Genomic DNA, 26,302 nt, shown 5'->3' with positions numbered 1-26,302 from the left:
AAACAAACTAATTTTTCATGGAATAACTGAGAGAATACAGAAAACCAATACAGAAAACCTATTTTCTTTTTGTGTTTTCTCACTATCCAACCTATTTTATTTTTGTGTTTTCTCACTATCCAATTACTTCATTCAGCTAGACACCTGTATATAACTAAAAAGTAATATCTTTTAGTCAACACCGACAAATAGTTGATTGAGACTTGACAACATGTCATTTATTTATTGGCTTCCTACTAACTTACGAGCCACATACAACTAATTTCGTTTTCTTCAATTCATCTTTCTCTCCCAACTCTCTAGGTTTCTCTATTAGGGTAATTAAAGGATTCTTGGGAGGATATTAGCTGTACACAGTAGCTTCGGAAGGATCATTACATCCATTGTATTGTGTAGGTAAGGACAACACCATGCCTGCCTCAATCCAAAGTTAACTTAGTATTTGTTTATTAGTTTGTTTCTTGATATTTAATATTTATTTATATATCTATATAGTTATGCCTCCTTGAAGTTCTTCCAACAAGATCAGAAATGGAGGGAAACTCTTGCAAATCAGATGGAAAAGAAGGTGGTATTGAATTCTCCAAGATCTCCCTCAGGCCGTTTAATCCCTCTGATGTTGATGATATTATGGAATGGGCCACAGATGAAAAATTGGCTCGGTTTAGCTCATGGGGACATCATACTAGCAAAGAAGAGGTGTTGAACTTTATGATGAATGTCATCATCCCACATCCATGGTTCAAGGCAATATGCCTTGATGACAAGCCAATCGGTGAAATTTCGGTGACAGGCAAATCGGGTAACGACAAGTGCAGAGCTGAAATTGGGTATATTTTGGCCTCCAAGTATTGGGGGAAAGGAATTGCAACCTATGCTGTCAAATTGGTGGCTAATGATATATTCTGGGAATGGCCACATTTGGAGAGACTTGAAGCTCTTGCTGATGTAGAAAATTTAGCATCCCAGAGGGTGCTAGAGAAGGCTGGATTTCAGAGGGAAGGTATTCTAAGGAAGTATTATAAAATGAAAGGAAAAACCAGCGACATGGTTATGTTTAGTCTTCTTTTTGATGATTTATCTCAATCTTCATGATATTATTATATTGCCCCTAGAAAACTAGTTTGAATCTAGTCTTTTGTGTGAGAGATAGGGTTTATATCAAATCATATTATTTGTTTCTCTTTCTATATATGGTGTTAATTTGTAGAAATTAAACGTTAACCCTTTAGCTTTAAAATTTGGAAAAGATTAAAATTTACTTGTACTGAGGGAAAGGAATTGCAAGCGAGGCAATGGAAAAAAGCAGTGGACATGTAAAGATAATCCAATAAGTATATTTACCTTTTTTTTTTGGTCTAAATATCTACTTCGATGTGAAAAACAGAGGAAATGGTAACACAAAAGTTCTTTTTTAAGTCTACTAGGTGCTTATTAACTGCATTGATCACTTTCTGGGGTTTCTCTATGAATTCTTGCTGCATAGGAATAGAAAAATGAGGAGGAATTACTAGTAATGGAAATAAGTGAAAAGTACAAATATATATAAAATTCCAAGTTTAATTTATCAGTAGTGCCGAAGGCACTAAAATATTTAACAAATTATATGGCAAATAATGTGGTTATATATAACAAGTTGCCAAATTATTTATTACCATATTTGATTCTCGATCATTATTTAGCAGTGTTCTAAAAGACGGGAAAAAACGCCGTCTAGGTACACCTAAGCGTAATACTTTTAGAGATCAAGGTTGTGTTAATCGCCTAATGTGTGCCTAGGCGTTAAAAGGAGCGAATCTTTTTGTTCAAAGTTTTTTTTTCTAAGATGATTTTTTAAAAAATGTTAGAAAACAATTAATAAGAAATTAAAAAAAAATATATTATTAAAAAATGAAAACTTTTCTAAGATTAAGTTTTTTTTCTTAAACAAAAAAAATAAAAATGAAAATGATGAATAAGAAAAAGAAGAGTAATAAATTAGAGACTTTACTAGCAAGTGATGCTAATAATGCACAATCATGGATTGCCGAAGATTGTAATAATGATGAGATTGAGAATGATAAGTTACCACCTAAAAATGGTTCTAGAAATGCTCAAGTTAAAATTAGAAAGTCTGAGGAAAATGATTTTGTATCGGATAGTAGATTATGGTAATAACTAAAGTATATATTAATTTATGAATTATTAAATACTTATAAGTTTGTAATATATATATTTTGAAACTAATCTGTTGTTGAAAACTTAAAAAATATGAATTTTCATAAATCTATTATGATCAATTATGTGAAGTCCCACATTGGTTAGAAAAGGGAACGAAGCACGCTTTATAAAGTGGTGTGGATACCTTTCCTATACGACGCGTTTTGGCAAAACCTTGAGGGCTTGGTTGTAAGAGAATTTCCTAGGCCCAAAGAGGATAATATCGGACTCAGGTGGTTTGAGCTGTTACAGATGGTATCAGAGCTGATACCCGGATCGATCGATGTGCCAACGAGGACGCTGGACCCCAAGGGGGGAGGATTGTAAAGTCCCACATCGATTGGAAAGGAGAACAAAGCACTCGGTTGGACAGAGCCAGTACCCAGATCGGTGTGCCAGCGAGGACGCTGGGCCCCAAGGGGGAGGATTGTGAAGTCCCACATTGGTTGGAAAGGGGAACGAAGCACTCAGTTGGAAAGCACTCGGTTGGACAGAGCGAGTACCTAGATCGGTGTGCCAGTGAGGACGCTGGGCCCCAAGATCGGTGTGCCAGCGAGGACGCTGGACCCCAAGGGGGAAGATTGTGAAGGGGGAGGATTGTGAAGTCCCACATCGGTTGGAAAAGGGAACAAAGCACTCGGTTGGACAGAGCCAGTATCCAGATTGGTGTGCCAGCGAGGACGCTAGGCCCCAAGAGGGAGGATTGTTAAATCCCATATTGGTTGGAAAGGGGAACGAAGCACTCGGTTGGTTGGAAAGCACTTGGTTGGACAGAGCTAGTACCCAGATCGGTGTGCCAGCGAGGACGCTGGGCCCCAAGGGGGGGAGGATTGTGAAGTTCCACATTGGTTGGAAAGGAGAATGAAGTACGCTTTATAAGGTGGTGTGAATACAAAACCTTGAGGGCTGGATTGTAAGAAGATTCTCCAGACCCAAAGAGGACAATATCGGACGCGGGTGGTCTACAAAAATATAGACTTATATATATATTTTCATATTTAAAATATAAATTATTTTGTTTATTTAATAGCATTATAATAATTAAAATAATAATATAATTGTGAAACGCTTTTTTACACCTAGATTTGCAAGGCCTAAGGCTTGACTTACCACGTTGCGACGCCTTACGGCCTTTTAGAATACTGTTATTTAGAATGCTATACATCAACACATTAACAGGCAGTGAAATTGGTGGGTGGTGCTATTTTTTAATATTGACCACTTTTTAAAGACTTGAGAAACTCTGGGAGATGTTGAAAATGCGGTGTCTCAGTGGGTGCAGGAGAAAGCTGGTTTCAAATGTGAAAGTGTTGTGAGAAGTAGTTTATTCACAAGGGGAAAACTAGGGGCATGAAATTTTTTGATCTTCATTCAACTGATCTTCAAAGTTGATTAAAAGATTATATAAAAGAAAATATGCAGTGTCTTATATTTTGCTTTTACTTAGTCATAATGTAGTCAGTCAATCGAAAACGTTTGTCTCGTTTGACAAGAAATGTAATGGAAACTCTCGACTTTCCAAAATGAAAACTTTTTTTGGTAGAAAAAATGTAACACTTTATTGAATACATATATAACTTTCATTTTGTAAACTTATTATGTAAACGAAGAATAAAGTGGTGACTGGAAAGCTACCCAATTAGAAAAATAAAAAGTCTCTCTAATTTTCATTTTTAAAAACAATGGGTTTTTAGTTTGGCTTTCGTTTATTGTATTTTGTTATCTTTGAGATACAGGGCATCTAAAATTAATGGAAAAGAAGTTTATTTAAAGGATCTTGTTTGGTTAGGTAAGAAAACAAGAAAAATTATTTTTTGGCTAAAAAGAAAACAAGAGACTTTGGTGGGGGATCTTGTACTCTTCTTTATAACTCTGCTGGGCAAACTTAGTGTGAAATCAGATTAGATTTGCTTCTTTATATATATGTATTTCTACTGTAAAATTGCACTAATGAAACGTATTCTAAGAATCATTCAGCTTTAAGATTTGGAAAGGATATGGATTGCGAAGAAGCAGTGAAAAAAAGTGGTGGTGGATATGTATATTTCGAAAGGGTTGAAGATGTTTTCCAGTAAAGGTACTCTCATAAAGTCTACCTGCTTTACTTTAATGGTGAAAAACAGAGGAAATGGTGATACAGACTGATGGGACAAAATGTCTGTATTGACAAAAATGTCAAATATCGAATTTTACAGAAATATGGACGGAAACTTTGGAAAAATTATGTAAACAGTTTATATTTTATTAAAAATTAAAAGTTTTTATTCTAAAAAAAAAATTAAAATATTATATTTATTAATAATGCATCATTTGCTATCAATAAACTTTACAAAATAAAAAGCAAATAATAAATCTGTATACATAAAGATGAATATATTATAATCATATCAATTATTAGAATAATTGAGGGAGAAAACAAAACTTTACCTATCATATTTATTGTTTAAATTTTTTAAAGATACATGCTAGTATTTGAAAATTTTGAGATACAACAACTTCAAATTTATTGAATGACCAATTATTTTATTTGTTTGTTTATTTATTTGCCTAAGATTCATAATTTATATACTAATAAAAATTTATTAATGTTGTTGTTCATGTTCTTGTTACCACTAATATTTCAAATTGTTTAAATTATTTTCTATGAAGAGAATTATTATCACTGCTTATATTATTTATAACATTTTTTCAATCATAAATTATTAGTAATATTATAAGTTTACCAATTATAGCAAAAAATTTTAAACACATCTATAAAGTGATTGTTTCTTAAGTAAATAATTTTTTTATTTTTTATTTGTAAATATAAGCGAGATCTTTTTTAGCATTATTAATTTTTTCTTCAAATAAGTTTTCATTATTAATATTACATAAAAATATTTCGTCAATTTTGTTCTAAATGTTGTCCATGTTTATATTATTATATTATTATTATTATTTAGAAACAACCAAATATTAATTTAGTTTAAGTGAGTCCAACATATTATATTTCAAATGAGCCATACCCAAAATGAGCCCTAAGTATTTAATTTATGCTATTACGGTTTCATCTTATCATCTTTATTATATTAAACTAAATTGGATGAAACCAAAACATTTTAAATCTAATCCAATTAAATGGGACCTAACTTAGAACTAATTGGATTAGCCTCAAAATAATTCAGTCCCAAGCTAATTCAATCTAGTCAACACTTCTCCATATCAAAGAGTGCATCTTTAAATCTTGCTATTTTATATAGGAGTTTATTAGCCTCTTGAAAATGATAACCATTGAAAATTTTACCCTAGTTTGTAAACTCTCACGGCTGGTCATTTACAATGCATATATCTACCTCACCAACTCATAAAAATAAAAAAATACAAATACAATTTTTTTTTTTTTTTTGCAACAATAAAAATTCAAACTTAAGTGATAGAAATAAGAGAACAATAGTACATTCAATAACCACCCATTCAAATATTTTCAATTTTTAATTTAATCAGGGTGTGACTTTAACCCTAGTTTGTAAACTCTCACGGCTGCTCACTTACATTATTCATGACTATTCTTTATAATGCTGCACATAACAACATCCATACACTTGTTCTCTTTTGATAGAAAGTATTTCTTAAGAACACCTTCCTTTTTGAAGCCAGTCTTTTCCAATACCCTGAGGGAGGCCATATTATCAACATCAGCATAGCCTTCCAATCTTTCCATATCAGGAAACTCCTCAAACACAATTGGAATTGCCATTTCCACAGCTCTTGTGGCAGTGCCTTGGCCCCAGTACTTGGACCCCACTGCATAGCTAATCACACCCCTACATCTGAAACTCCCGGACTCCGGCGTAAGGCTGATGAACCCCACCGGACGATTGTCCAAGCAAATGGCTCGGTACCAAGGATGAGGCATGGCTTCTTCCTTTAAATAAGTCTCTGCCTCTTCCTTTGTTGAATAATGGCTAATCCTGCTTCGAGCAATTACTTTCTCATCGCACCAATCCATGAACTCCTCCACATCTGAGAGGCTATAGGGTCGCAATGTGATTTTCATTTTATCTTAGTATAATGATTTGTGTTCCAAAACTTCGTCTTATAAAACATATTTTCCTCCACCTACCTCTACCTAACATGTTTTCATATACTTTTGGCCAAAAAAAAAAAAAAATAAAACACGTTTCTTTATACATATAGGATAAGAATAATTTGTAGCACAAATAGACATGGACCATGTGGTTTGAATTTGTCGATTGTCACCGACGATCACATGCCATGTCAGTTTATGTTGCATTTCAATTATTTTCTATATAATATAATTTGATATTAGTTATTTCGTATGTCAAATCCATACAAAAATTAATTCCTGTTAAATATTTTTTAGTGGGGTTAGGAGGAGTTGGATATATTTTCTTCTTCACTTTTATGCCAACTACAATTCAATGTTTCAAATTCACATAGAGCGAGAATATCAATAATAACTTTTAGAAATAATATCAATAATAATTATTTTAATCACAAACTCATTTGATTTTAACCCCTTTAATCTTATTTTACTTCTTCTCGGTCTGTGACTGTTGGAATATTCTTAAGTAACAAAAGTCAATAGTCCCAAGAATAATAATTTAAAGCTACCAAAAACAAAAAAAACAAACAAAAAAGCCAACTTAGCCAAACCAATAATATAAAGTTTTTTTTTTTTTTTTTTTTTTTAAACATGGATGTATAAAGATTTGAAAGCCGCGTATGAAACGCCACACCCAATATTGGGTTTTTCCCATAAATAGCCACCTTATAACTCCATTTTAGAAAAATAGCAAAATTTTTTTTTTTAAAAAAACTAGCTACCTTGGGACAAAAATACTCTTGATAAAATTGAAAATTACACAAAAGCTTTCCTTTCTTCTACACAGCCGTTCGTTCGTGGGGGTGGGATTTATACAAAACTGTTCGTGGGGTTTCTCTAAACTTTTTGCATCTCATCGCCTCTTACTCTCATTTTTTTGTATTTTCTCATATCTCAAACTAAAATCAGGTAAAAATTTTATCTTTTTTCTTATTAGATGAAAGTAAGGAAATATGTGTTTTTTTTGTTTTTTCTCTTTCTATTTTTTCTTGTAAGTTTTATTAGTTTAGGGTTTTTTAAGCTTTTTATTTGATATGGGTATGCAAGAAATTGATTTATGAGATGTTCTATGTGATTTTAAAGATACTTTAGGTGGCATATGGTTTGAAAATGGGAGAAATTTTGTGTAAAACTGAAAAATCGTGAAAAACAGTAAAAACGGAGGAAATTTGGCGAAAAAGATGAATTTCCGCCAATTTCCTCCAGTTTGTCAGTTTTCGCAAATTTCCGCCAGTTTTCCTCCATTTTTCCGACAGTTTTCCGCCAGTAGGAAAAAGCTATATTTGGCCCAAAAAAAAAAACAGAATCAACTTTTTTAATACAGTTAATATGTTTGTTTAATATTATTCAAAATTTTATATATTTATTGATTTAGTTTAACGTTATTCATTTAATTTTGTAGTCAAATGGAAGATGATGACATTGTAATTGCGGTTTTATACAATGAAACATTGGTACAAAATGATAGTGGTGATTGGGAATATCGAAATGGTAAAAATGTAATGGTTTCCGTCGGCAAGAGATGCACAAAATCAGAGTTAGAGGATGAGATTTTCAATTCTATTGAGATAGATCGAAATGAATATTTGCTAAAGCTAAAATGGATATATGGATGATGTGCAGAAAAGTTGGATCCTACAGAAATACGATGTGATAGGGATGTGAAATGCTTTCTTCAAGAAGTGAGGAATGGAGGGATGACAATGATGCGGCCTCCATTGTATGTTGAGGTGATTTCAAAAGTTGAACATGTATCTAGAAATGTTCATCAAACAGCATTTGCTTCGGATAGTGGGAGTAATCTTCATTCTTTTTCTTGTCCTCCAATTGGCGGTCGTCTACCACAAGCTTCCGGTACTGAACCAATTCAGGCTACATCTCAGGAAATTATGGTTCAAGAAACTCAGTTTAGAGATCAAGTTGATGTTCGTGGGGGGGCCTGGACATCATTTAACATTCACGAAGGAGTTGATGTTGGAGGTGACTATGCTGAACGGTTTCCTAACGACGAGGAGTATGAGCAGTTGCATCATATTGATCATGATGAGAATTACAATGCAGCAGGGGATGATGTTGGTCATAATGATGTAGATTTTGATCATGAGTTGCCGGATAATGATAATGATATGCATCCTGAAATGAACAATGAAGGAGTTGATGATGTTAGGGTTCATCGTGCTACAAGTGACCACATATCATCGAGCAACAGAAGTGGTTCTATGGCCATATTTTCGTCAAAGTTCACTGGCTGTGAGAGCATAGTAGTTGGACAATTATTTCGCAACAAATGTGACCTACAGAATAAACTGAGTATTTATTGCATGCGAGAAAATAAGGAGTTCAAGGTGACACGATCAACTACACAACGGTATGAGGTTGTATGCTTGAAAAATACTTGTAAATGGCGACTACGTGCAACCACATTTAAAAATGGAGAAATATTTGTTGTGAGAATTTTTGATAATGTACACAGTTGCTCGTTAGATATCGTGCATCGAGAACACAAGCAAGCCAGTAGCCGGGTTATCGGGCAATGTATTAAATCTAAATATGAAGGTATTGCACGTGTTTACAAACCCAAAGAAATTCAACATGATTTTTTGCAGAAATATGGGGTGAATATAAGCTACAACAAAGCATGGAGAGGTAAAGAGTATGCACTTAACAGTGTTAGGGGATCTCCAGAGGAGAATTTTGCTAAGTTACCTACCTACTGTTTTGAGTTAGTGTCGAAGAACCCTGGGACTGTTACACGTATCAAAACAGACGATAATAACAATTTTGTATATTTCTTTATGGCAATTGGAGCAAGCATTAGGGGATTTAAATCCCACATAAGACCCGTATTGGCTGTTGATGCAACTACATTGAAAGGGAAATACAAAGGGTACATGTATATTGCATCGGGCATGGATGGCAATAAGCAAATATATCCTTTGGCTTTCGGCATTGGAGATGGAGAGAACGAGCAAGCATATACATGGTTTTTCCAAAACCTGAAGGATGCCATCGGAGATTTTCCAGATTTATTGTTTGTGAGTGATAGACACCCCGCTATTGAAAGGGCATTACGCAAAGTTTTTCCCAATGCATACCATGCGTTGTGCACGTACCATATAAGCAGAAATATTAAAGCAAATGGACATGCGAAAGATGAATCAATAATACAATGTTTCATGCTCGCAGCTAGTGCATATTTGGTTGAAGATTTTGAGTTTTATATGGGGCAAATTAAGGCAAAAAATAGTAGGGCTGCCCAGTACATTCGATCATGTGACCCTACAAGGTGGGCACGTTCTCTTTGTCCATGTAGAAGGTACACTATCATGACCACCAATATTGCAGAAAGCTTGAATGGCATTCTGCTAGATGCTAGAGAGATGCCAATAGTAGCATTAATAGAGCACATACGGGATTTACTGCAAAGGTGGTTTTATGAGCGACGTACTGCAGGTGCAAAATTGACAAAGCCTGTGACTGACCATATGGAAGGGCAACTCAAACTACGAAATTTGGAGTCCATCGGACTACGTGTGAAAGCCATTAATATGCATGAATTTCTTGTGGAAGGTGGGAGTTTGAGGGGTACAGTTAATCTCCAATCAAAAACATGCTCATACAAAGTCTTCGATCTTGATCAATATCCTTGTGATCATTGTATTGCCGCTTGCAGAGACCGAAAAATTGCTCCTTATGGCATGTGTTCTCATTACTACACCGCGGATGCATATCGTGCAGCTTATGCTGAGTCCATTTATCCTTTGTTAGATGAAAAACAGTGGCATGTCCCGGATGACGTGGCAAGTCGCATTGTTCTTCCACCAAGATGGACACGTAGGCGAGCCGGTAGACCGAGGATGCAACGCATACCATCCGAAGGTGAAGATGTTATTGGACGTAGATGTAGCCGATGTTGGACATTATAGGCAGAGATGTACGAATCCATTGTCTTATGCTTCGAATTAGAAAGTGTTAATTTAGTGTTATGGTTTAATATGTTTTGATAATTATTTCATATCTTTTTTTTTTTTTGAATTTAATCCTAAATGAAAAGATGCTTTCTGGAATTGATTTTCAATCTTTAGTTTACATATCATTTTATGAAATGTCCAAATGATTTTCAATCTTCGTTGGTAATCTGAATCCATTTATCTGCAAATCAAATACAACAAAACATAACAGATGGAGGAAACGTTTGTTCCGACACGAAAAAAGCCTGAAGGACAATTTTTCCGCCTGGAGGAAAAGGTTTTCCGCCTGGAGGAAAACATTTCCTCCAGGAGGAAAACATTTTCCGCCTGGAGGAAATTTTTTCCTCCAGGAATATAAAAATTCCAGCCAGAAGAAAAAAAAGAGGAAAAATTTTCCTCGGGTTGGAAAATTTTCCAGAACCAAAATAACATACACCTAACGGGATTTGTGCAACAATATAATGAAAATGGCTAAATAATATTTTCAAACCAGCGCATAATACATTATACATTAGTAGTGTACATTATATATTGCTTCCTAAAGATAACCCATAGACATATATATTATGGTTTCACATTCAAACCTCCCATTAAATTCAAACAAAAACACAACTTCATAATAGTTTTAATTTCACATTTCACATTCTAACCATGCAACACAAACATTTCTGTCACACCAAATAACACAATATTATAAGCATAGCGCATAATGACAAGGTTCAAAATTGTAAAACTCATTCAATACAGCACAACTAAAGGTTTTCAGATAAGTTCGTTACATTAAAGCGAAATTAGTTTGTAAAATATTTTCTATGTTGTACAGAGAAGCAACTTACATTAATGGGGGACAAACCACCACCAATGCTTCTCTATCTATTTATATATATCTCTCTCTCTTTATCTATCTCTGTGAGTGTATGTGTAATTTTATCAGCTTGCACTTGTAACTCCACGATCGCAAATTTTGTGCTTCAATTTTCTGCTCAGTCCATCAGTTGCTCCTCCAATGCTGAAAGAAATAGAAAATCAATATTAGTAACCATGCAGCAATCAAATTTGTTCAAGCTGACATGCAAGAAATCCAAACTTAAAAAGCTTCAAAACTCAACAATGACATCTCACCAAACACCCATCTAAAACCACATGCAAGGTTCCCATCGGATAGAGAAGCCAACAAAGAGTGATATTGATTTGTACCAACAAAATGGAAGCAATAATTTTTTTCCTTCTCTCAAACTTGAAAGTGAAAGGAGATTGATTTTCAAAATATCATCTAGCTTCTACACCTTTAAAAACCATGACATGTACAATGAACTTAGAAATGAGAGACTCCATCAAAACTTGACTGCAACAATGATCATAACTAATTTGATTGAAGTTCAAATTCTCAACACAAATCAACCAAAATTGTTCAAGTAATAGGAACACTTATTTGTGTTGCATGCTCAAATACTGGTAGTTAATAAGCTAATAAAGTGGAAAGATGTAATCTGGTCAGCACATACAGTGATCCATGCTAATAAAAAGAACGAATATTTATAAGATAAGCACTGTCATTAAAATCATAATCATCAGCCTCACTTTCACATAGGATTTCAAAAAAGGAAAAATCTCAATTTCACATAAATCGATGGTAACAACAATCAAGATAGTTTTCCAGTCAAATCATAGACCCCAAACTACATTTCCAGCAATTGGCATTGAAACCCTCCAGAATGCATGAATGGGTCCCAAATGGGACCTGTATGCACATACAATGCAGATTTAGTCCACTGAATAAATGCAGAGACAAAGGAACCAGGGAAAAACAAAACAAGAATTGAAGAACTGAGAATAGCTGTGTCCAAGTAAAATAAAATAACCCTTCAACAAAAAATGTCATGTGAACTCCCACCCTGCAAGCAGATAAAAGAAATTAAATCAAGCTACCTTATAAATTAATCAACACTCCTCATTTCAAGAATGAAATAAGAAGTACATTGGAAGGCCATCTATAGTTTTCTGTTTCTGAAAAAACTGTCAAAAACATTTTGAAGATGTTAAGAATGAGGATTTGACACCTAAACCTGAAAATCAGTTCTTCCACAACCACGTATTAGTAAGGCATCCCCAGTAAAGGCCATCCTTGGTTGGGGCTGATCAGGGCCATCCCCTGTAACATATGTAACACAGCCAAAAGTATGGCCTGGAGTAGATCGAACCTGCAACAAAATTTACTTATAAACACACCTATATGCACATCTATAGACGTGTCCACATCCACACCCACATCCATATCTACTAACACACAACACAAGCTGTCACCAGCAAGGATCACTGGTTACTGTTGCACCAGAAATGGAATGCATCAGCATACACTTTGGGATTTATTTAATTCCATAAACTTTAAATGTGACTTTCCTCGAGATTTGAGTAAAAACACATTTAGAACAGCAAAGATAGCTATGCATCAACTCTGGCTTCACACAGATGGATTTACTTGAAACCTTTTTAACATAAAACAAGCCCAGGAAATAAGCCAAAGAAGTCATGTTCCAGATTCTTAACAACAAATACATAAACAAATAAATAAATCATGTAGATTGAAAACTAAGCAGGCTCAACAAATAGATGATGGACTATTCTGAAACAGTGCTCAAGATTCAAGAAAGAAACTGGGAACTAGTATGGCTACTGCTTCACCATGCATATGAACAGACATTCACCCTAAGATTTTTTCACAACCTAATAATATTCTTAATTTCTTTGGTAATAGAAACAAGTATGCATGCTTCTGTATAATATAGTTCTCCATAAAATAAAATAACAACAGAAACAACAAGCTTCTCTGCTCCACTTTGTAAAAAACTAATTATATAAGTAACAAGCTGCTTTGGTCCAACCTCCAAAAACAGGTCATCGAAATATATCTTATCACCAGCTTGAATCAGGAGGTCCGCTTTTGATTTGCTTGCTTCAGAAATGACAGATTTCACACCTGGAACCTTGGTCTACAATAAACAAATTCACATATCAGTGGAATGCTTAAAGAAAATAAAAAAGCTAAATTTCCATTTTTGTTTCTACAGCATCAAATAGAAACAAACTCTAATGATAAACTAGCACTTTGGCGAAGAAATTCAAAGCAACAAAAGGCAAAATTACTTATTATATTTATGTAGGTAAGTGGTATCAAACCTTTATGAGGCCAGTGCCAGTTATATGGTCAGCATGGACATGCGTGTTCATTAGCATAAATTAACTTGAGTCCCAACTCTTTAATAAGGGAAAGGTCTCTCTCCGCTGTCTTGTCAACTGGATCAATCAACTACAAATCAAATAAACACATGTAATACGAATGCATCAAATTTGCGTATGCAGGTCTAAGATTCTTACAGCATATTTTCAGGACAAAAAATTTCCTCAATGACATGAATCCTTATTAAGAAGTTACGTGCTTCGATCGTGAACAGGACAACGTAAAATTTACATTGTTGAGCCTAAAATAAAATTGCAATAATAATCATAAAAAGTGATCGATGCTCGATGCTAATTCTGAAATGGCACAATCCTACATTTTAGATATGTATAAATTTGCAAGTTACTAAGTATTTTTACATCAAAACATAAACAAGCGGGAAACCCAAAAAAAAATAAAAAATAATAATAATAATAAAAATGCGAACTTTCTAAGAGGAAATAAAAAAACAAAATAAATATCTAAAAGAACATTAATCAACATTAGAGATCAATTTGACATGGAAAGGAAAGCTAACCAGAGCAGGTTTATCGGGATGAGAGACATCGGCGAGCAAGTAAGTATAGGTGCAGGAATCCTTCTCGAAGAGCTGAAGGAAGAGTAGCTTCCCGGAAGAATGAGACGGCGTAGTGTAAGCACGCGAGACCATTGTTTGGAAGGTGATCAACTTAGAGCGAGATGATGATGGAGAGACTAGGGTTTGCGTGGTGGAGAGATTCAGGAAATGGGAAGGAGATCTCCGAGCAAGAGATAAGCAGCAGCAGATGAGATTCATGGCCAGCAGGCCTTTTGATAGAGAAAAGAACAAAAAATATATATATATATATAGATAAGGGTATTTTAGTCCAAACGGATAAAATATTGGTTAGTTTTTAAAAAAATAAAAAAATTTACTATTTTTCTAAAATGCAATTGTAAAATGGCTACTTTTCGAAAAAACCGCCAATATTCTCAGGCAACCCAGCCCACATTAATTGGGCTAAATAAGCAAGTTTTGGGCCACCTAGCCGATTAACGATCCAAATCCAAAACCACTTTGGGCCCTTATTCAAACCGGAGATTGACTTTCAGAATTATTCATCAGATTATGAGACCATCACTCACCGTTATAAGTCTTTGGAATCGAAGTAGTAGCTGGTTGAAATTTGCATCATCCACATCCACCGAGTTCACTCAGTCAACTCGACCGACTCGCTTTCTGACTAACCCATTCACTCTATCTCTTTCACTCACTGTAATGGACCCTCTCTCGGCTCTGCGCGACTTCACCATTCGAGGCGAGCTCGACAAGATCGTCCGAGTCAACGACGAGTTCCGATTCGGCTCCGACTACACCTTCCCTTGCTCAGCCGAGACCGCCTATCGCTCGAAGCAAGGCAATCTCTATACCCTCGAAACCCTAGTTTATTACATCAAGAACCACCACCTCAAGCACACCGATTACTTCCAGAACACCCGCAACCAGGGAATCCCTTCCGTCACATTCCCTGATCGGAAACCGCTCCTCGATTATCTCACCGGCAAAGTCTCAACCACTGACTCCATCGAATTCCTTGTTCCCCAAAACCCTAGATTCCCCGATTTGCCCATCCCTTCCGTCTCCGACGAATACCGACCCGATGACGTTCCCGTTCCCGGCTCAAACGACGTCGTCGAACCCGGTCCGATTGATGATAGAGCTAGGGCTCATAAGGAAACCGACAGCGTCGTCGACTACATTACGTTGATTAGAACCGCAGAACGGCCTTTGAAGGACCGGGAAGCTTTGTTGGAATGCAAAGGTAGGAACTTTTACAGTGTCCTAACTGCGTCGACGAGGCGAGAGGAAGAACGACAGCGTTTAGAGTCGCAGCAGAGGAAAGATGGGTTGGTTGCGAAGAGTAGGCTAATGGGTGCTGACGAAAGGGGTTTGGGAGGGTACGGAGACGAGTTGGGTTACGATCCTACGCCGAAACCCAAAATGCATTTGAAGGGTAGCAAAATTGGTGAAGGGGTTCCGATAATTCTGGTTCCGAGTGCGTTCCAGACGCTGATTACGATTCATAATGTGAAGGAGTTTTTGGAAGATGGGGTTTTCATACCGACTGATGTGAAGGTGAAGCAGATGAAGGGTGCTAAGCCTGACTGTGTGACGGTGCAGAAGAAGTTCAGTAGGGATAGGGATAGAGTGGTGACCGCTTATGAGGTGAGGGACAAGCCCTCTGCTTTGAAGGCCGAGGATTGGGATAGGGTGGTGGCTGTTTTTGTGTTGGGTAAGGAGTGGCAGTTCAAGGACTGGCCTTTCAAGGACCATGTTGAGATTTTTAATAAAAGTAAGTGAAATTGTTGACCTCATTGGATTGTTATAATGTTTGAATTTGAATTTAGGGAATAGAAGGTTGTCTGGGTCATTGAGTTTTGGGATTGGGGCCTTTTGGTTTTGCATTGTGGGTGTGATTGGTTGCTTCTGCTTATCTGGGTGTTTCAAGGATTATGGAACTATTTCAATTTGCATTGAAGAAGGTTCCAAATTGGATTTCTAATATCTATTTGCAATATGCTTTTTCAATTTCCAAACTGCATTCCAGCTGATTTCTGTTATGTATTTGCAGTTATGGGTTTTTTCTTGCGTTTTGAAGATGACAGTGTTGAGTCAGCGAAGATTGTGAAGCAGTGGAATGTAAAGATCATCTCGGTAAGAAGCTTGTTTTCTTTCTTTATGCTACTTTGTTTTGATCCTAGTTTTGTCAAAGTCTTGCCTTTGTTAATGGAATAGAGATTACCTGTATCTTTTGTTTTGGTTTGTTGTTACTGGTTATATTCAATGTGAAAAAGCATTCTCAATATGCAGATCAGCAAGAATAAGCGGCATCAAGATAGGGCTGCGGCGCTGGAGGTATGGGATAGACTAGAAGCATTTGTACGGTCACGATCACATTCTTGATGCATACCAGTTTTGATTAGAAGGCTGTATGTATATTATAATGCTTGTGAACATTTTGCCTCTTGTAGCTGATGTAAATTAAAATTTTTGTTGATTAAATGGAAGATTAAGCATTATTAAATTCTTTTTATTATGACTGATGAATGATAAACTTTGTATCAAATGGCAGCACAAGGTATTGGCTCCTCCAATGGTATTTGAGGCATTTATTTATAATTTATATGAGATGGAAGTACATAACTTATTTTGCTGATTATAACTACTTTGTAATATAGTTTTGACTACATAACATTATATTCGACAGTTTGTGAGGCGTTGGATAGCAGTTTGGGGATTTTATAACAGATATGGGCAACGATTAAGTTTGATTGAGATTGGTAAAGGTTAGATTAGGTTGATTGGTAAAGTGTACGGTAGAGTCGATTGCTAGTGTATTGGTGCTTAAAAGTTTGAAGGATCAAAATATTTTCTTTCTGATCAATTTGCTCGAGTTAATACTTCCTGGCTGCATACTATTCATATTCTGGCAAATCTTCTGTCCTGGTTTGGCCATTTTCTGCTTTGTCTATATTCATTGTATTTCAAAACATTTCGAAGTAAATTAATGGGTGTGTATGTTTGTTGATTAAGAGGTGGACTTTCATGTTTGTTGGCTGTGGATGATATGAGGGGATATCTAGTCTGCCCATGGTCTTGTTTTTTCTATGTTAATGGTTGTAGTTACGAGGCAGTAGTATCTGCTGACTCCTCTTTGTTTTATAAAGTATTTGTAACTTCTAACTTATTGTGATGTGTTTTTATTCGAGGTAAAGGACCATTGACAGCCTTCTTGTAATATAGGTATACGTCTTAGGGTGTCAGTTATCATTAACTGCAGTATTGATAAAATCATCTTATGTACTTTCTGGTTGTTGCGTTTTCTTGTGATATTTACTTGCAAAGTTTCTCATTTATTTGCAAATTGTAAACCAATGTTTTGTTGAAGGTCTCGTGATTTGTTCAGCCAGGGGTAAAGAATACTCTGTCTGGGGTTTGTCGTCATATTTTCAAGTGGGGTTGCTTTTCGTTCTTTTTGATTTTTATTTTTTAATTCCTAAACCTATTATGAGATTTCTGTGGATGTCAAATAATTAGCATTTTTTTTGTTTGGGGAAAAAAGAACCTTGGGTGATTATTGTCTTGGGTTGCTTCTTGTGTTTCTAAGTTTGGTGCTACATAAATGTACTTGAGAACTTTTAATCTTTGAAACGGAGATGAATTAGAAATCTACTTGAGGTAGATTTTTATTTTTATTTTTCATAGGATGGTTCTTTGAGTAAACTCTTTGTTGTGTCTTGATGAAGGCCTACAGAAGAAAATAAATACAACTTTTTAATGAAGGAATTCTAGATCATTAAACTTTTTCATTCTGTTTTATTATTGTTTAATGTAATAACTTTCACATTTATTTATTATTATTATTATTTTTTTTGGGGGGTTGTTATGTATCATATTATATTGAATTGATCCGTTTCACTTTGAACTGCTTTGTCTCAGACTAGTAGATGTCACATTGAGCCAGATAATTTACTCTCATAAACCAGAAACAATTTTATTAAGTTGGGAAGAGAGCAAGTCTCTTCAGTAATACAAAACAATATCAACCCCTGATGAGGTCATATAAAAAATAAATACTACCGGCATCTGAGCCTAAGATCCCACTCAAAAATAACAGATGATAAATACAAATACAACTAACAATAATCAACCATATGTAAGAATGTGAAAATCATGAAAAATCTCGGCAACAAAGAGAAAAATCAATAGGTTGTGAAGGTTGAAGCATATGTTGCAGCAAAAAGAGCTAAGAAGAGCAGCGGAGTAGACAACTTGATGGAGCTTCCATCAGAAGAGCCATCTTTTGTTGATGGTACATTTCCTTTTCCTACCCATGAAAATATGAATACCATCAGTTTATATGAGAAACACAAATTAAACACACACAATCAAATTCTGAAGATCGAATTGCAACCAGATACAGAAAAAATAAAAAATAAAAAAATTGTTTTTTACTGATTCGATCTTTCATATAATAGCATCAAATTTTATGTACCAGAGGGATCTGTATTTGAAGATTCTGGTGACCCTGCAGGAGAATCGGATGGAGAAGCAGCTGCACAGAGAGTTATAATATACAAGTTAGTAGGAGAAGAAGATCTTATAACTTATTTTTTTATTAATTTTTTATTTTTTTGCCTTTCAATATCAATTCTTACCATCACAGCGGCTGAGGGGAGGGGTCTCAACTTTACAAGCACCAGGTAGAGCCAGAGCCAGAGTTCGATTAACATTAATCCCCAGCGAGGCACCACCACCATTAAGGACCTCACACAAGCACTGTGGTGATGAACGGACGACGCTAGCAAGCTGCGTGCAGCAATCTGAAGACGGTGTGGAGGAATTCCCGGTGATATAATCAAGGCAAGGTGACAAGCTAATGAGTACATTTGTACAGCTTGATGATTGTGCTGATGCACTTGCCCAGAACATAGGTACCAGGACAAGTACCAGACCAATTACGATCTTCTGTGCCATTGGAAGTCCTTGAATTTGTGCAGGAAATGTACTAGGAATGGTAAAACTAATCTAACCCTGTATAGGTCTTGAGCGTCTGATTAGTTGTTTGGTTGAGATGGGGAGAAGAAATGGCTTGGCTTTTTGTAGTGAAAGAAGGAGAAGATAAAGACAAATGGGAAATGACCTTATGTGGGTGACCAAACTCTTCCTACTTAATTTGGAAGGTTATTTTATAAGGCGTTTATACAAGGTGGCATTTAGAATTTTGTTAGTGTGGCTAAAGCTTTTAAATGGGAATTGTTTTTAAAGGTCGGTTATACAGGTCACCAACTTGTATAGAGAGCCAAAAGAATTTTATGGTGTTCAAAACTGAAGACTATTGGAAAAAAAATTTTAACCTGTTTTGATCAAGAAAAACCATAACGCGTTTCTGACTAGTCTTTTTTAAGACTTTTCCTAGCAAACTTGAATTAATTGTTTTGAGAATCTGAAAAAACCTGAATGTTTGTGATAGAAAAAGTGTAGAATTCCATTTTTCTTTCTTTCTTTCTTTCTTTCTTTTGAGAAATCAAAGTAATGAATGAGAATAGAGAAATTTTGATTCTGAGAAGAACATGTGTCCTCTGTTTGGTAGCTTGAAAACCAAGAAATTTTTTTCTTCTTTTTAGTTTTGAGGTTATGATTGTATGTAATTAGTCATGTTTTGGAAACCTGTCTATAAAGCATGGTATATGGCCATTTACGCTGTATCTTTTTACGTGTCCCTTAACGTTTAGAAAAGTAAAAAAAATATTTGCTTTTGGTAATACAATTTTTTTAAAACAAAAAATAATAAAGAATTCAAGCGATTAAAATTATCAAAAAACCCTTGTTTTCTAATAAGATGATTTGACTGGCTAAGATCAGATGACATTGGACCCGTTTCGGTTACGTTATAAAGTCCTTTGTGAATAATTTGAAAAACCATTTTTTTTTTTTTTTGATAAATATAATTTGGAAAACTTAACAAAAGAGACCACCAAATCTTAAAAAAGAAAAAAAAGAAAAAAAAGAGAGAGAAAATAAAAGAAAATACCAAATTTGTCTTATACTCCTGAAATGATTTTGAATTGCTATTTATGTTTGACTAATCTGTATAAGAATACCAATTTAAATAGATAATAAATTAAATTTGTATTGTAACGTGAATGATGATTTGTACTAAAGCCTTAATTTAGAAGTGGAATAAAGTTAATAAGTTTTTTTTTTTTTTTTAATGGAAGTTTTTCCTTTTTTGTTTACCCTTTTCCATTTTTACTTTGATTCTTTTCTTGAAGGTGTTGATCTTAATAGATTAGCCATAGGAAGAAACGAGAAGACGATTTCTTTTTCCTTTTTTTTTTTTTTTTTGGGGGGGGGGCAATATGAAAAGGCGAATTAATAGACCATAAGATAATTATTTTATTTCTAAGAATAGACCATATTATTGATGTGATTATTATTATTCGTTCTTTTAGAATTTGGTTATGATAATATGCCCTTTTCGGATAAATAATTACTTTCACGAAATTTGTTACTTAAGATTATATACCAAATTTTATCAAAAAAGAGAAGATTATATACCAAGTTATGCCCAAAATAATAATAAATAAAAAAAAAGATAATACACCAATTTGATTTATATATTTTTCTTTTTTCTGTATATAACAATTTTAAACCATTTTACGTACAAGAAATCACTAGTAAGTAAAGTTATTTTCGTTTCTCATTTAATTACGGTTATAAACTACAATATTGCGACAATATTGAGCAAAAATCAATTTTAGTTTTTTTTTTTTCAATTTTTTATTAATTAATCAATTGGTAAATTAAATATGGAGAGTACATGAACCAGATCTTATACAGAGAGTTAACGATTAACGGGGGATCGAATCTCAAACCATATAATGACCATATATTAATTAAACAAGTAGGAACATAGAAACTGAGTTTATTTTTACGCAACCCATGCATATTACATATTATGTCTCGCAAACAGTGGATGGAGTAGATAAACAGGTACAAGTCAAACATAGTAAGATGATTTGAAATAGTAGTGCATAGTAAAATCAAGCTCCCAAGAAATCCCCCTATGAAATTAATCTCAGAAGCTGATGATTATGATGATGATGGAACTAAGTAGAAGCATATATTGCTACGTAATTGAACACCACAAGTGGGACAAAATGAAGTAGTAGTGGCATCTTCATGAACACTCCCATGGAAGAAGAGCTTCCACCAGTCACTGGAACTGTTTTGCTCCCTGCATCATATTCATAATATCTCATATTATATTATACTTATATATATATATATATATATAAATTTATATATTTTAAGCCTTTCTTCATGTGTTTGGACCTCGATGATTAATTTCCATGTTATATATAGAAAGGTGGACCTAAGACTAACTTACAACAAGATGACACAAATTTGTATATGCTTTAAATTCAGGAATTTAGAAAGCAAAAAGCCAAAGTTTGATATAAAAAAAAGAGTGAATTTTGGAGAAGAAAACTAAGCACAAAACATATATATATATATATATATCACCTGGTAAACCTTCTGGGGAACCAACGGAAGTTGCAGGTCCATTAGCTGCTGCATTATGCCAAATATGCAAAATTCACAGAGTTTTACTTTACACTAAAAAATAATTAATATTAATGATTTTGTCAATAAAATGCACATTTTGATGATCTAGTACGTTCATATTAGTGAACATTACCATCGCAGCGACTGACTGGTGGAGTTCGTACATTGCAAGCGCCAGGAAGTGCAAGAGCAAGAGTCTTGTTGATATTGATACCCAATGATGCTCCACCACCATTGAGTGCCACACAAAGACATTGAGGCTCTTTCTGAACAACATTGGCAAGTTGGGAGCAGCAAGAAGATGATGGTGTTGATGAACTCCCACTTACATAGTTCAGGCACGGTGCCATGCTAATCAGCACATTGGTGCAGTCTGACTGCTGAGCCACTGATCTAACCCAAAGCATGGTCATTAGGACCAATATTGTAAAAACAATACTGTTAATGATCACTTTGGAAGCCATATTAGATTTCCCCAGAAGTAGTTTGTACCCGAAAGTAGTCTATAATCGATTGAACTTGTGGGTCAAATTTTTCATGTACTTGGGAATCTGTTTTATATGGAAATTAAGATGGCTGCAAAGGCTTGGTTTCTGATTAGGCTGTGTGTAATACTATTTGGTAAACTAAACAAGGCTACATGAGGTAATTAATGTACTTATTATAATAATATTGACCGCTTAGGTGCCATTTAAGGCGGAAATTAAGGTCTCTTTATGTTGTATTATGGGTATATGCTTAAGTCAAGTAATATTTTATTCTTCTTAAACATGTCACAAGCTGTGCATGCTGCTATGTTGTTGATGATTGTTACGATAAGATAGAGATATAGGACAAGAAGTGATAAACCGTTTCTGGTAACCTAACTTCATTACTAATGTCATCAAAGCCGCAATAGAAATTTCTATGAGGATGAAGTTACCAAAAAAAAACAGTTTCTATAAGCATGATAATATATGATCATCATTTTAGCCACCTATAAACTGTTCGGGTCCCTCCTATGTACGAAGGTATTTGATAAATATATTGTAGTAAATCATCAATGCCTTTAAATCAACTAATTTAATGGTGCATCAATAAAAATCTTAATTTTTTGTAACTTTTCATGATATTCTATTATTCATACAAAGTTAGCTTACTTGGTTGGATTATTGACTTATTTTGTCAACATCCAAATCCTTTCTAATATAAAAGAATTCACAATAAGTTTTAAAAAGATTAATTTAATTCTAACTCTCAAATTCATCTTGGTAACTATGGATAATTCATGCAATAAGACCATTCCTTAAATTAATGAAAACGTCAAGAACTTAAATTAATCCTCAGGGTTTAGCTTATCATTAATTAATTATTCATTTTTTGTCAATCTTAGTTGTATCCCTTTTCATATAAAAAAAAAATTATACCCTTTTGGCTTTCGACAAATTAAGTTTAATCAACAAAAAGGTAAAGGGTTAGAGACAAAAAAAAGTGGTTGGTGGGAGAAGGTGGATTGTTTAACAGAAGGATTATGTGTCCCAAACATTGTTGGACAATTGGGATATAATTTTTTTTTTTTTTAAGGAACAGTTGGGATATAAATAAAGGTAAGAGATAAGAGTATTCTTAAAATTTTCATAATTGGGCTCCTTATTGGTTAAAACATCACAAATTAGCTTTAAACTCTAGCTCTTGACCAATCATGGAGGGACACAACATCAATTTAAAGGACGTATAAAAGGCTATCACATATATGTCAGCCACCAAAATGAAAGTCAAAATGGACTCCACAATTTGTCACCATTGTCAAGGTAGTTGAGCTCCAAAACCAACTTCAAATCCACCACTTAATCTTTTTCCCTCCATCTATAAATTCCCTTATCATTCTTACTAACCCACTAAACTACTCGATTAATCCATCTCTTTCCGCAAACTTCTTCATCTCTCTAACTCCAACATAACAAACCACCTTCAACCAAACACCATATCCATGGAGATTTCGACACCTCTTCCTCGCCTAATCACCGTATTGGTGGCCGCCACCATCCTCTTGGCCGTGCCTGTATACGGGCAGATAAGTACTCCATGCAATGCTTCAATGCTTTCCAGCTTCACACCGTGCATGAATTTCCTCACAAATAGTAGCTCCAATGGAACATCACCATCTGCTGATTGCTGCAACTCACTCAAATCAGCCACAGGCTCAGGCATGGACTGTTTGTGCCTGCTTTTCACCGGCAATGTTCCTTTCCAATTACCCATCAACCGTTCCCTCGCCATTTCTCTTCCTCGTGCTTGCAACATGCCTGGTGTCCCTGTCCAATGTAAAGGTAATGAAAATATCAAAATTTCAATTCGCTCTCTTTGTTCTTCCAAATTTCCATACATACACTAATTTGGGAAAAAAAAAATGTTTCTTAATTTGCAGCAAGTGGTGCACCTATTCCTGCTCCAGGTAATAAATCTTGAACTTTCTTATATGTTTTAGCCTTTTTTTTTCCCTCATATATTACACAAACTAATCTCACATAACATTCACTAAAAGCAATAAAATTGTTCATATTTCCAGGTCCTGCTTCACTAGAGCCAACTCCTTCACCTGGGGATTCACCATCTGGTAACATTCTTATTTTTATATTTATTTTTTTATTTTTTTATGTTTTTTGTTGTCACTGCTATCTAAAATTAAATGCTTAACATTTGGCCAATCTTCTTGTTAATGTCTAACAAGTTTTTTAACTCTTTTTTTTTTTTTAAACAGGCTCTTCTGTTCCTGAAGAACCCAATTCACCTTCTCTTGCTCCAACATCTGATACCACACCAACTTTGACTCCACCATCAGGGACTGGTTCTCAAACTCCAACCGGGACCGGCGCGGAAGCTCCATCTGGAACTCCGGGGATTCGTCCAGTTCTGAATCCATCATCTGCCCTGCCTTCATACAGTGTCTCATCCTTTGTTTTAGTCTTTGCATTGGGAATTCTAGCAATGAAGTTGTTCTAAATTGATGGGATTTTTTTTTTTTTTTTTTTTTTATCAATCTCTATATATTTGCTCATCATTTGAGACATTATTCTTTTTGGGGGGTTTGGATTATATATATTGTATTGAGTGATTACTGAGAGTCATATTGGTTGATATTTATTGGAAAATATTGACAATATATATATATTTTTTGTAAGGAATATGAGTACCAACAAATATATTTGGTTTTTTTTTTTTTTTTGGCTAAAAAATATACTATATACGATAATTTGTATGAGAAACCTTATATAATTAATCCACTGTAAAATTTGTGATTCACTTTGTTGAAAATTAATATTAATTGGTGAAATTTCCATTTGTCTAATAGTTGAGATGGTTAGTATATAAAATCAAGACTAATCAAGAAAGCAACCAAAAAACCAAAAGCAAAAAGGGCATTTTGGGTAAAAACAGCTTTTTTTCCCGCCACTCGGCTTTACATATATATATATATATATATAGACCGGAAATTTGTATAACGAACTTTCTCACCGGTGACCGGACGTAAAAACCTTCTCTCTCTCTCTCTCTCTCTCTCTCTCTCTGCCACGTGTACAGACTCATCGCCATTAACGATGGCTCTCCTTCTGCTCTACTCCTCGCTCATTGCTCTCATTCTTGCTTTTCCTCTCCTCCACCGCTCATCGGCGGCGGCGAAGCAACCGCCGGAGTCGTGCACCGACTACCTCGTGAAGTTCTCGCCGTGTCTGTCCTACGTGTCGTCGCCGCCGAACAATCTCTCCGACGTCGTACCTTCCAGATGCTGCGAATCGTTCTCGTCGGCGTTCGACACCGGCGAGGCAATCTGCCTCTGCTACCTTCTTCAAGAGCCTCGCATTTTCGGTTTCCCGATCGACGAGGCCAGAGTGCTCTCTCTGTCTTCGGTTTGCCCACTGAGCAACGATAGCTCAGCGAGGAGTGGCTCTTTGCAGTCTCTTTGCTCTGGTTCTTGAATTTTTACACTTGAAAAATCCCTCCCTCCGTTTTTTTTATTTTTTTACTTGGTTATTTGCTGAAAGAAATTTTCTCGGAAAAAATTTCTTGCAAAATCCTAATTCTTGTTTTAATTTTCTTTTTTACCAAACGAAGGTTAAATGCACAAGAAAAAACGACTTTTTTACATTTTGTTAGTCTGAAAAATTACTCTAAACACTTCAAAATCGAATCTTTTGTTGCAATTTGATTATCTTTGAATCAATGTTTGCAAGTTGAAATATTTTTTTCAATGGAACAGGGTCTGAAACTCTGCCTCCCCTATACAGCGCAACAATTTCAGGGATTTCAGGTCCTTCTACTGCTTCTGGTATGCTTTGTCTGATGATCTTACCTTCAATACCTTGAATTTTCCACAAATGGTTTTTATTGTGAATTTGTTATTTGAGAATTTCTAATTTTTCAGGTCCTGATAATGAATCATCTCCTAAAATCAGAACACCACCACAGCCCAAGAATTCAAGCTTCCCACCAGAAGTCGTCATGAAACCACCACCACCACCACCAGACTCACCTACAGAAGAAGTGCCAAGTTCTGCAGCAAAGAATCAATTCTGCTGTTACTTTTGTTGTTTGGTTCCTGGCATACTGATTTTCCTTCATTTTCCATTTTGGCTCTTTCTATGATCATTTGTAAGGGGAGTTATATGACTGTATAGATTGAAATTTTGAATGCACCCCTGTTTTTGCCTTCAACATTT

General features: G+C 35.0%; 7 protein-coding genes and 1 pseudogene across 7 annotated transcripts; 4 read left to right on the top strand and 4 right to left on the bottom strand.

The window, feature by feature from the left end:
- Window positions 1–218: 218 nt before the first annotated feature.
- On the top strand, window positions 219–1,190 carry LOC107410179 (uncharacterized). Its single transcript, XM_016017584.4, has 2 exons — window positions 219–396; window positions 496–1,190. The coding sequence occupies exon 2, from the start codon at window positions 532–534 to the stop codon at window positions 1,093–1,095; it is 564 nt and encodes a 187-aa protein (XP_015873070.1). The 5' UTR covers window positions 219–396; window positions 496–531; the 3' UTR covers window positions 1,096–1,190.
- A 4,541-nt stretch (window positions 1,191–5,731) lies between these two features.
- Window positions 5,732–6,235, bottom strand: LOC107405553 (uncharacterized). The gene has a single exon (XM_016012622.1). It carries the CDS (start codon window positions 6,233–6,235, stop codon window positions 5,732–5,734), a length of 504 nt encoding a protein of 167 aa, XP_015868108.1.
- A 4,722-nt stretch (window positions 6,236–10,957) lies between these two features.
- Window positions 10,958–14,538, bottom strand: LOC125423271 (persulfide dioxygenase ETHE1 homolog, mitochondrial-like; annotated as a pseudogene).
- A 92-nt stretch (window positions 14,539–14,630) lies between these two features.
- LOC107423146 (protein CDC73 homolog) lies at window positions 14,631–16,569 on the top strand. The gene is made up of 3 exons (XM_016032668.4): window positions 14,631–15,825; window positions 16,105–16,187; window positions 16,344–16,569. The coding sequence occupies exons 1-3, from the start codon at window positions 14,751–14,753 to the stop codon at window positions 16,434–16,436; spliced, it is 1,251 nt and encodes a 416-aa protein (XP_015888154.2). The 5' UTR covers window positions 14,631–14,750; the 3' UTR covers window positions 16,437–16,569.
- A 1,432-nt stretch (window positions 16,570–18,001) lies between these two features.
- LOC107405557 (non-specific lipid transfer protein GPI-anchored 5) lies at window positions 18,002–19,260 on the bottom strand. The gene is made up of 3 exons (XM_016012626.3): window positions 18,692–19,260; window positions 18,529–18,588; window positions 18,002–18,360 (listed from the first exon to the last, which is right to left on the bottom strand). The coding sequence occupies exons 1-3, from the start codon at window positions 19,008–19,010 to the stop codon at window positions 18,236–18,238; spliced, it is 504 nt and encodes a 167-aa protein (XP_015868112.1). The 5' UTR covers window positions 19,011–19,260; the 3' UTR covers window positions 18,002–18,235.
- Window positions 19,261–20,905: 1,645 nt separating this feature from the next.
- On the bottom strand, window positions 20,906–22,192 carry LOC107405552 (non-specific lipid transfer protein GPI-anchored 5). The gene is made up of 3 exons (XM_016012621.4): window positions 21,739–22,192; window positions 21,564–21,611; window positions 20,906–21,273 (listed from the first exon to the last, which is right to left on the bottom strand). The coding sequence occupies exons 1-3, from the start codon at window positions 22,067–22,069 to the stop codon at window positions 21,146–21,148; spliced, it is 507 nt and encodes a 168-aa protein (XP_015868107.1). The 5' UTR covers window positions 22,070–22,192; the 3' UTR covers window positions 20,906–21,145.
- Window positions 22,193–23,486: 1,294 nt separating this feature from the next.
- On the top strand, window positions 23,487–24,769 carry LOC107405559 (non-specific lipid transfer protein GPI-anchored 20). The gene is made up of 4 exons (XM_016012628.4): window positions 23,487–23,914; window positions 24,013–24,039; window positions 24,154–24,201; window positions 24,346–24,769. Exons 1-4 carry the CDS (start codon window positions 23,575–23,577, stop codon window positions 24,585–24,587), a joined length of 657 nt encoding a protein of 218 aa, XP_015868114.1. The 5' UTR covers window positions 23,487–23,574; the 3' UTR covers window positions 24,588–24,769.
- Window positions 24,770–25,108: 339 nt separating this feature from the next.
- LOC107405561 (non-specific lipid transfer protein GPI-anchored 25) lies at window positions 25,109–26,271 on the top strand. Its single transcript, XM_016012629.4, has 3 exons — window positions 25,109–25,553; window positions 25,843–25,911; window positions 26,008–26,271. Exons 1-3 carry the CDS (start codon window positions 25,184–25,186, stop codon window positions 26,226–26,228), a joined length of 660 nt encoding a protein of 219 aa, XP_015868115.3. The 5' UTR covers window positions 25,109–25,183; the 3' UTR covers window positions 26,229–26,271.
- The last annotated feature ends 31 nt before the right edge of the window (window positions 26,272–26,302 follow it).

Source organism: Ziziphus jujuba, chromosome 3 (assembly GCF_031755915.1).
Source record: "Ziziphus jujuba cultivar Dongzao chromosome 3, ASM3175591v1".
Lineage (NCBI taxonomy): Eukaryota > Viridiplantae > Streptophyta > Magnoliopsida > Rosales > Rhamnaceae > Ziziphus > Ziziphus jujuba.
The sequence above is the reverse complement of the archived record's forward strand: the minus strand, read 5'-3'. Positions and strand labels throughout refer to the sequence as shown.

Coding starts and splice junctions, on each gene's coding strand:
- LOC107405552 (XM_016012621.4), bottom strand. CDS start 22,069: ATGGCTTCCAAAGTGATCATTAACAGTATTGTTTTTACAATATTGGTC. Junction 21,612..21,738: donor ACCAGTCAGTCGCTGCGATG/GTAATGTTCACT, acceptor GGCATAATGCAG/CAGCTAATGGACCTGCAACT. Junction 21,274..21,563: donor TTCCCCAGAAGGTTTACCAG/GTGATATATATA, acceptor AATATGATGCAG/GGAGCAAAACAGTTCCAGTG.
- LOC107405561 (XM_016012629.4), top strand. CDS start 25,184: ATGGCTCTCCTTCTGCTCTACTCCTCGCTCATTGCTCTCATTCTTGCT. Junction 25,554..25,842: donor TTTGCAGTCTCTTTGCTCTG/GTTCTTGAATTT, acceptor TCAATGGAACAG/GGTCTGAAACTCTGCCTCCC. Junction 25,912..26,007: donor AGGTCCTTCTACTGCTTCTG/GTATGCTTTGTC, acceptor CTAATTTTTCAG/GTCCTGATAATGAATCATCT.
- LOC107405559 (XM_016012628.4), top strand. CDS start 23,575: ATGGAGATTTCGACACCTCTTCCTCGCCTAATCACCGTATTGGTGGCC. Junction 23,915..24,012: donor TGTCCCTGTCCAATGTAAAG/GTAATGAAAATA, acceptor CTTAATTTGCAG/CAAGTGGTGCACCTATTCCT. Junction 24,040..24,153: donor TGCACCTATTCCTGCTCCAG/GTAATAAATCTT, acceptor TCATATTTCCAG/GTCCTGCTTCACTAGAGCCA.
- LOC107410179 (XM_016017584.4), top strand. CDS start 532: ATGGAGGGAAACTCTTGCAAATCAGATGGAAAAGAAGGTGGTATTGAA.
- LOC107423146 (XM_016032668.4), top strand. CDS start 14,751: ATGGACCCTCTCTCGGCTCTGCGCGACTTCACCATTCGAGGCGAGCTC. Junction 15,826..16,104: donor TGTTGAGATTTTTAATAAAA/GTAAGTGAAATT, acceptor ATGTATTTGCAG/TTATGGGTTTTTTCTTGCGT. Junction 16,188..16,343: donor GGAATGTAAAGATCATCTCG/GTAAGAAGCTTG, acceptor CTCAATATGCAG/ATCAGCAAGAATAAGCGGCA.
- LOC107405553 (XM_016012622.1), bottom strand. CDS start 6,235: ATGAAAATCACATTGCGACCCTATAGCCTCTCAGATGTGGAGGAGTTC.
- LOC107405557 (XM_016012626.3), bottom strand. CDS start 19,010: ATGGCACAGAAGATCGTAATTGGTCTGGTACTTGTCCTGGTACCTATG. Junction 18,589..18,691: donor TCCCCTCAGCCGCTGTGATG/GTAAGAATTGAT, acceptor CTCTCTGTGCAG/CTGCTTCTCCATCCGATTCT. Junction 18,361..18,528: donor TTCAAATACAGATCCCTCTG/GTACATAAAATT, acceptor TTTCATGGGTAG/GAAAAGGAAATGTACCATCA.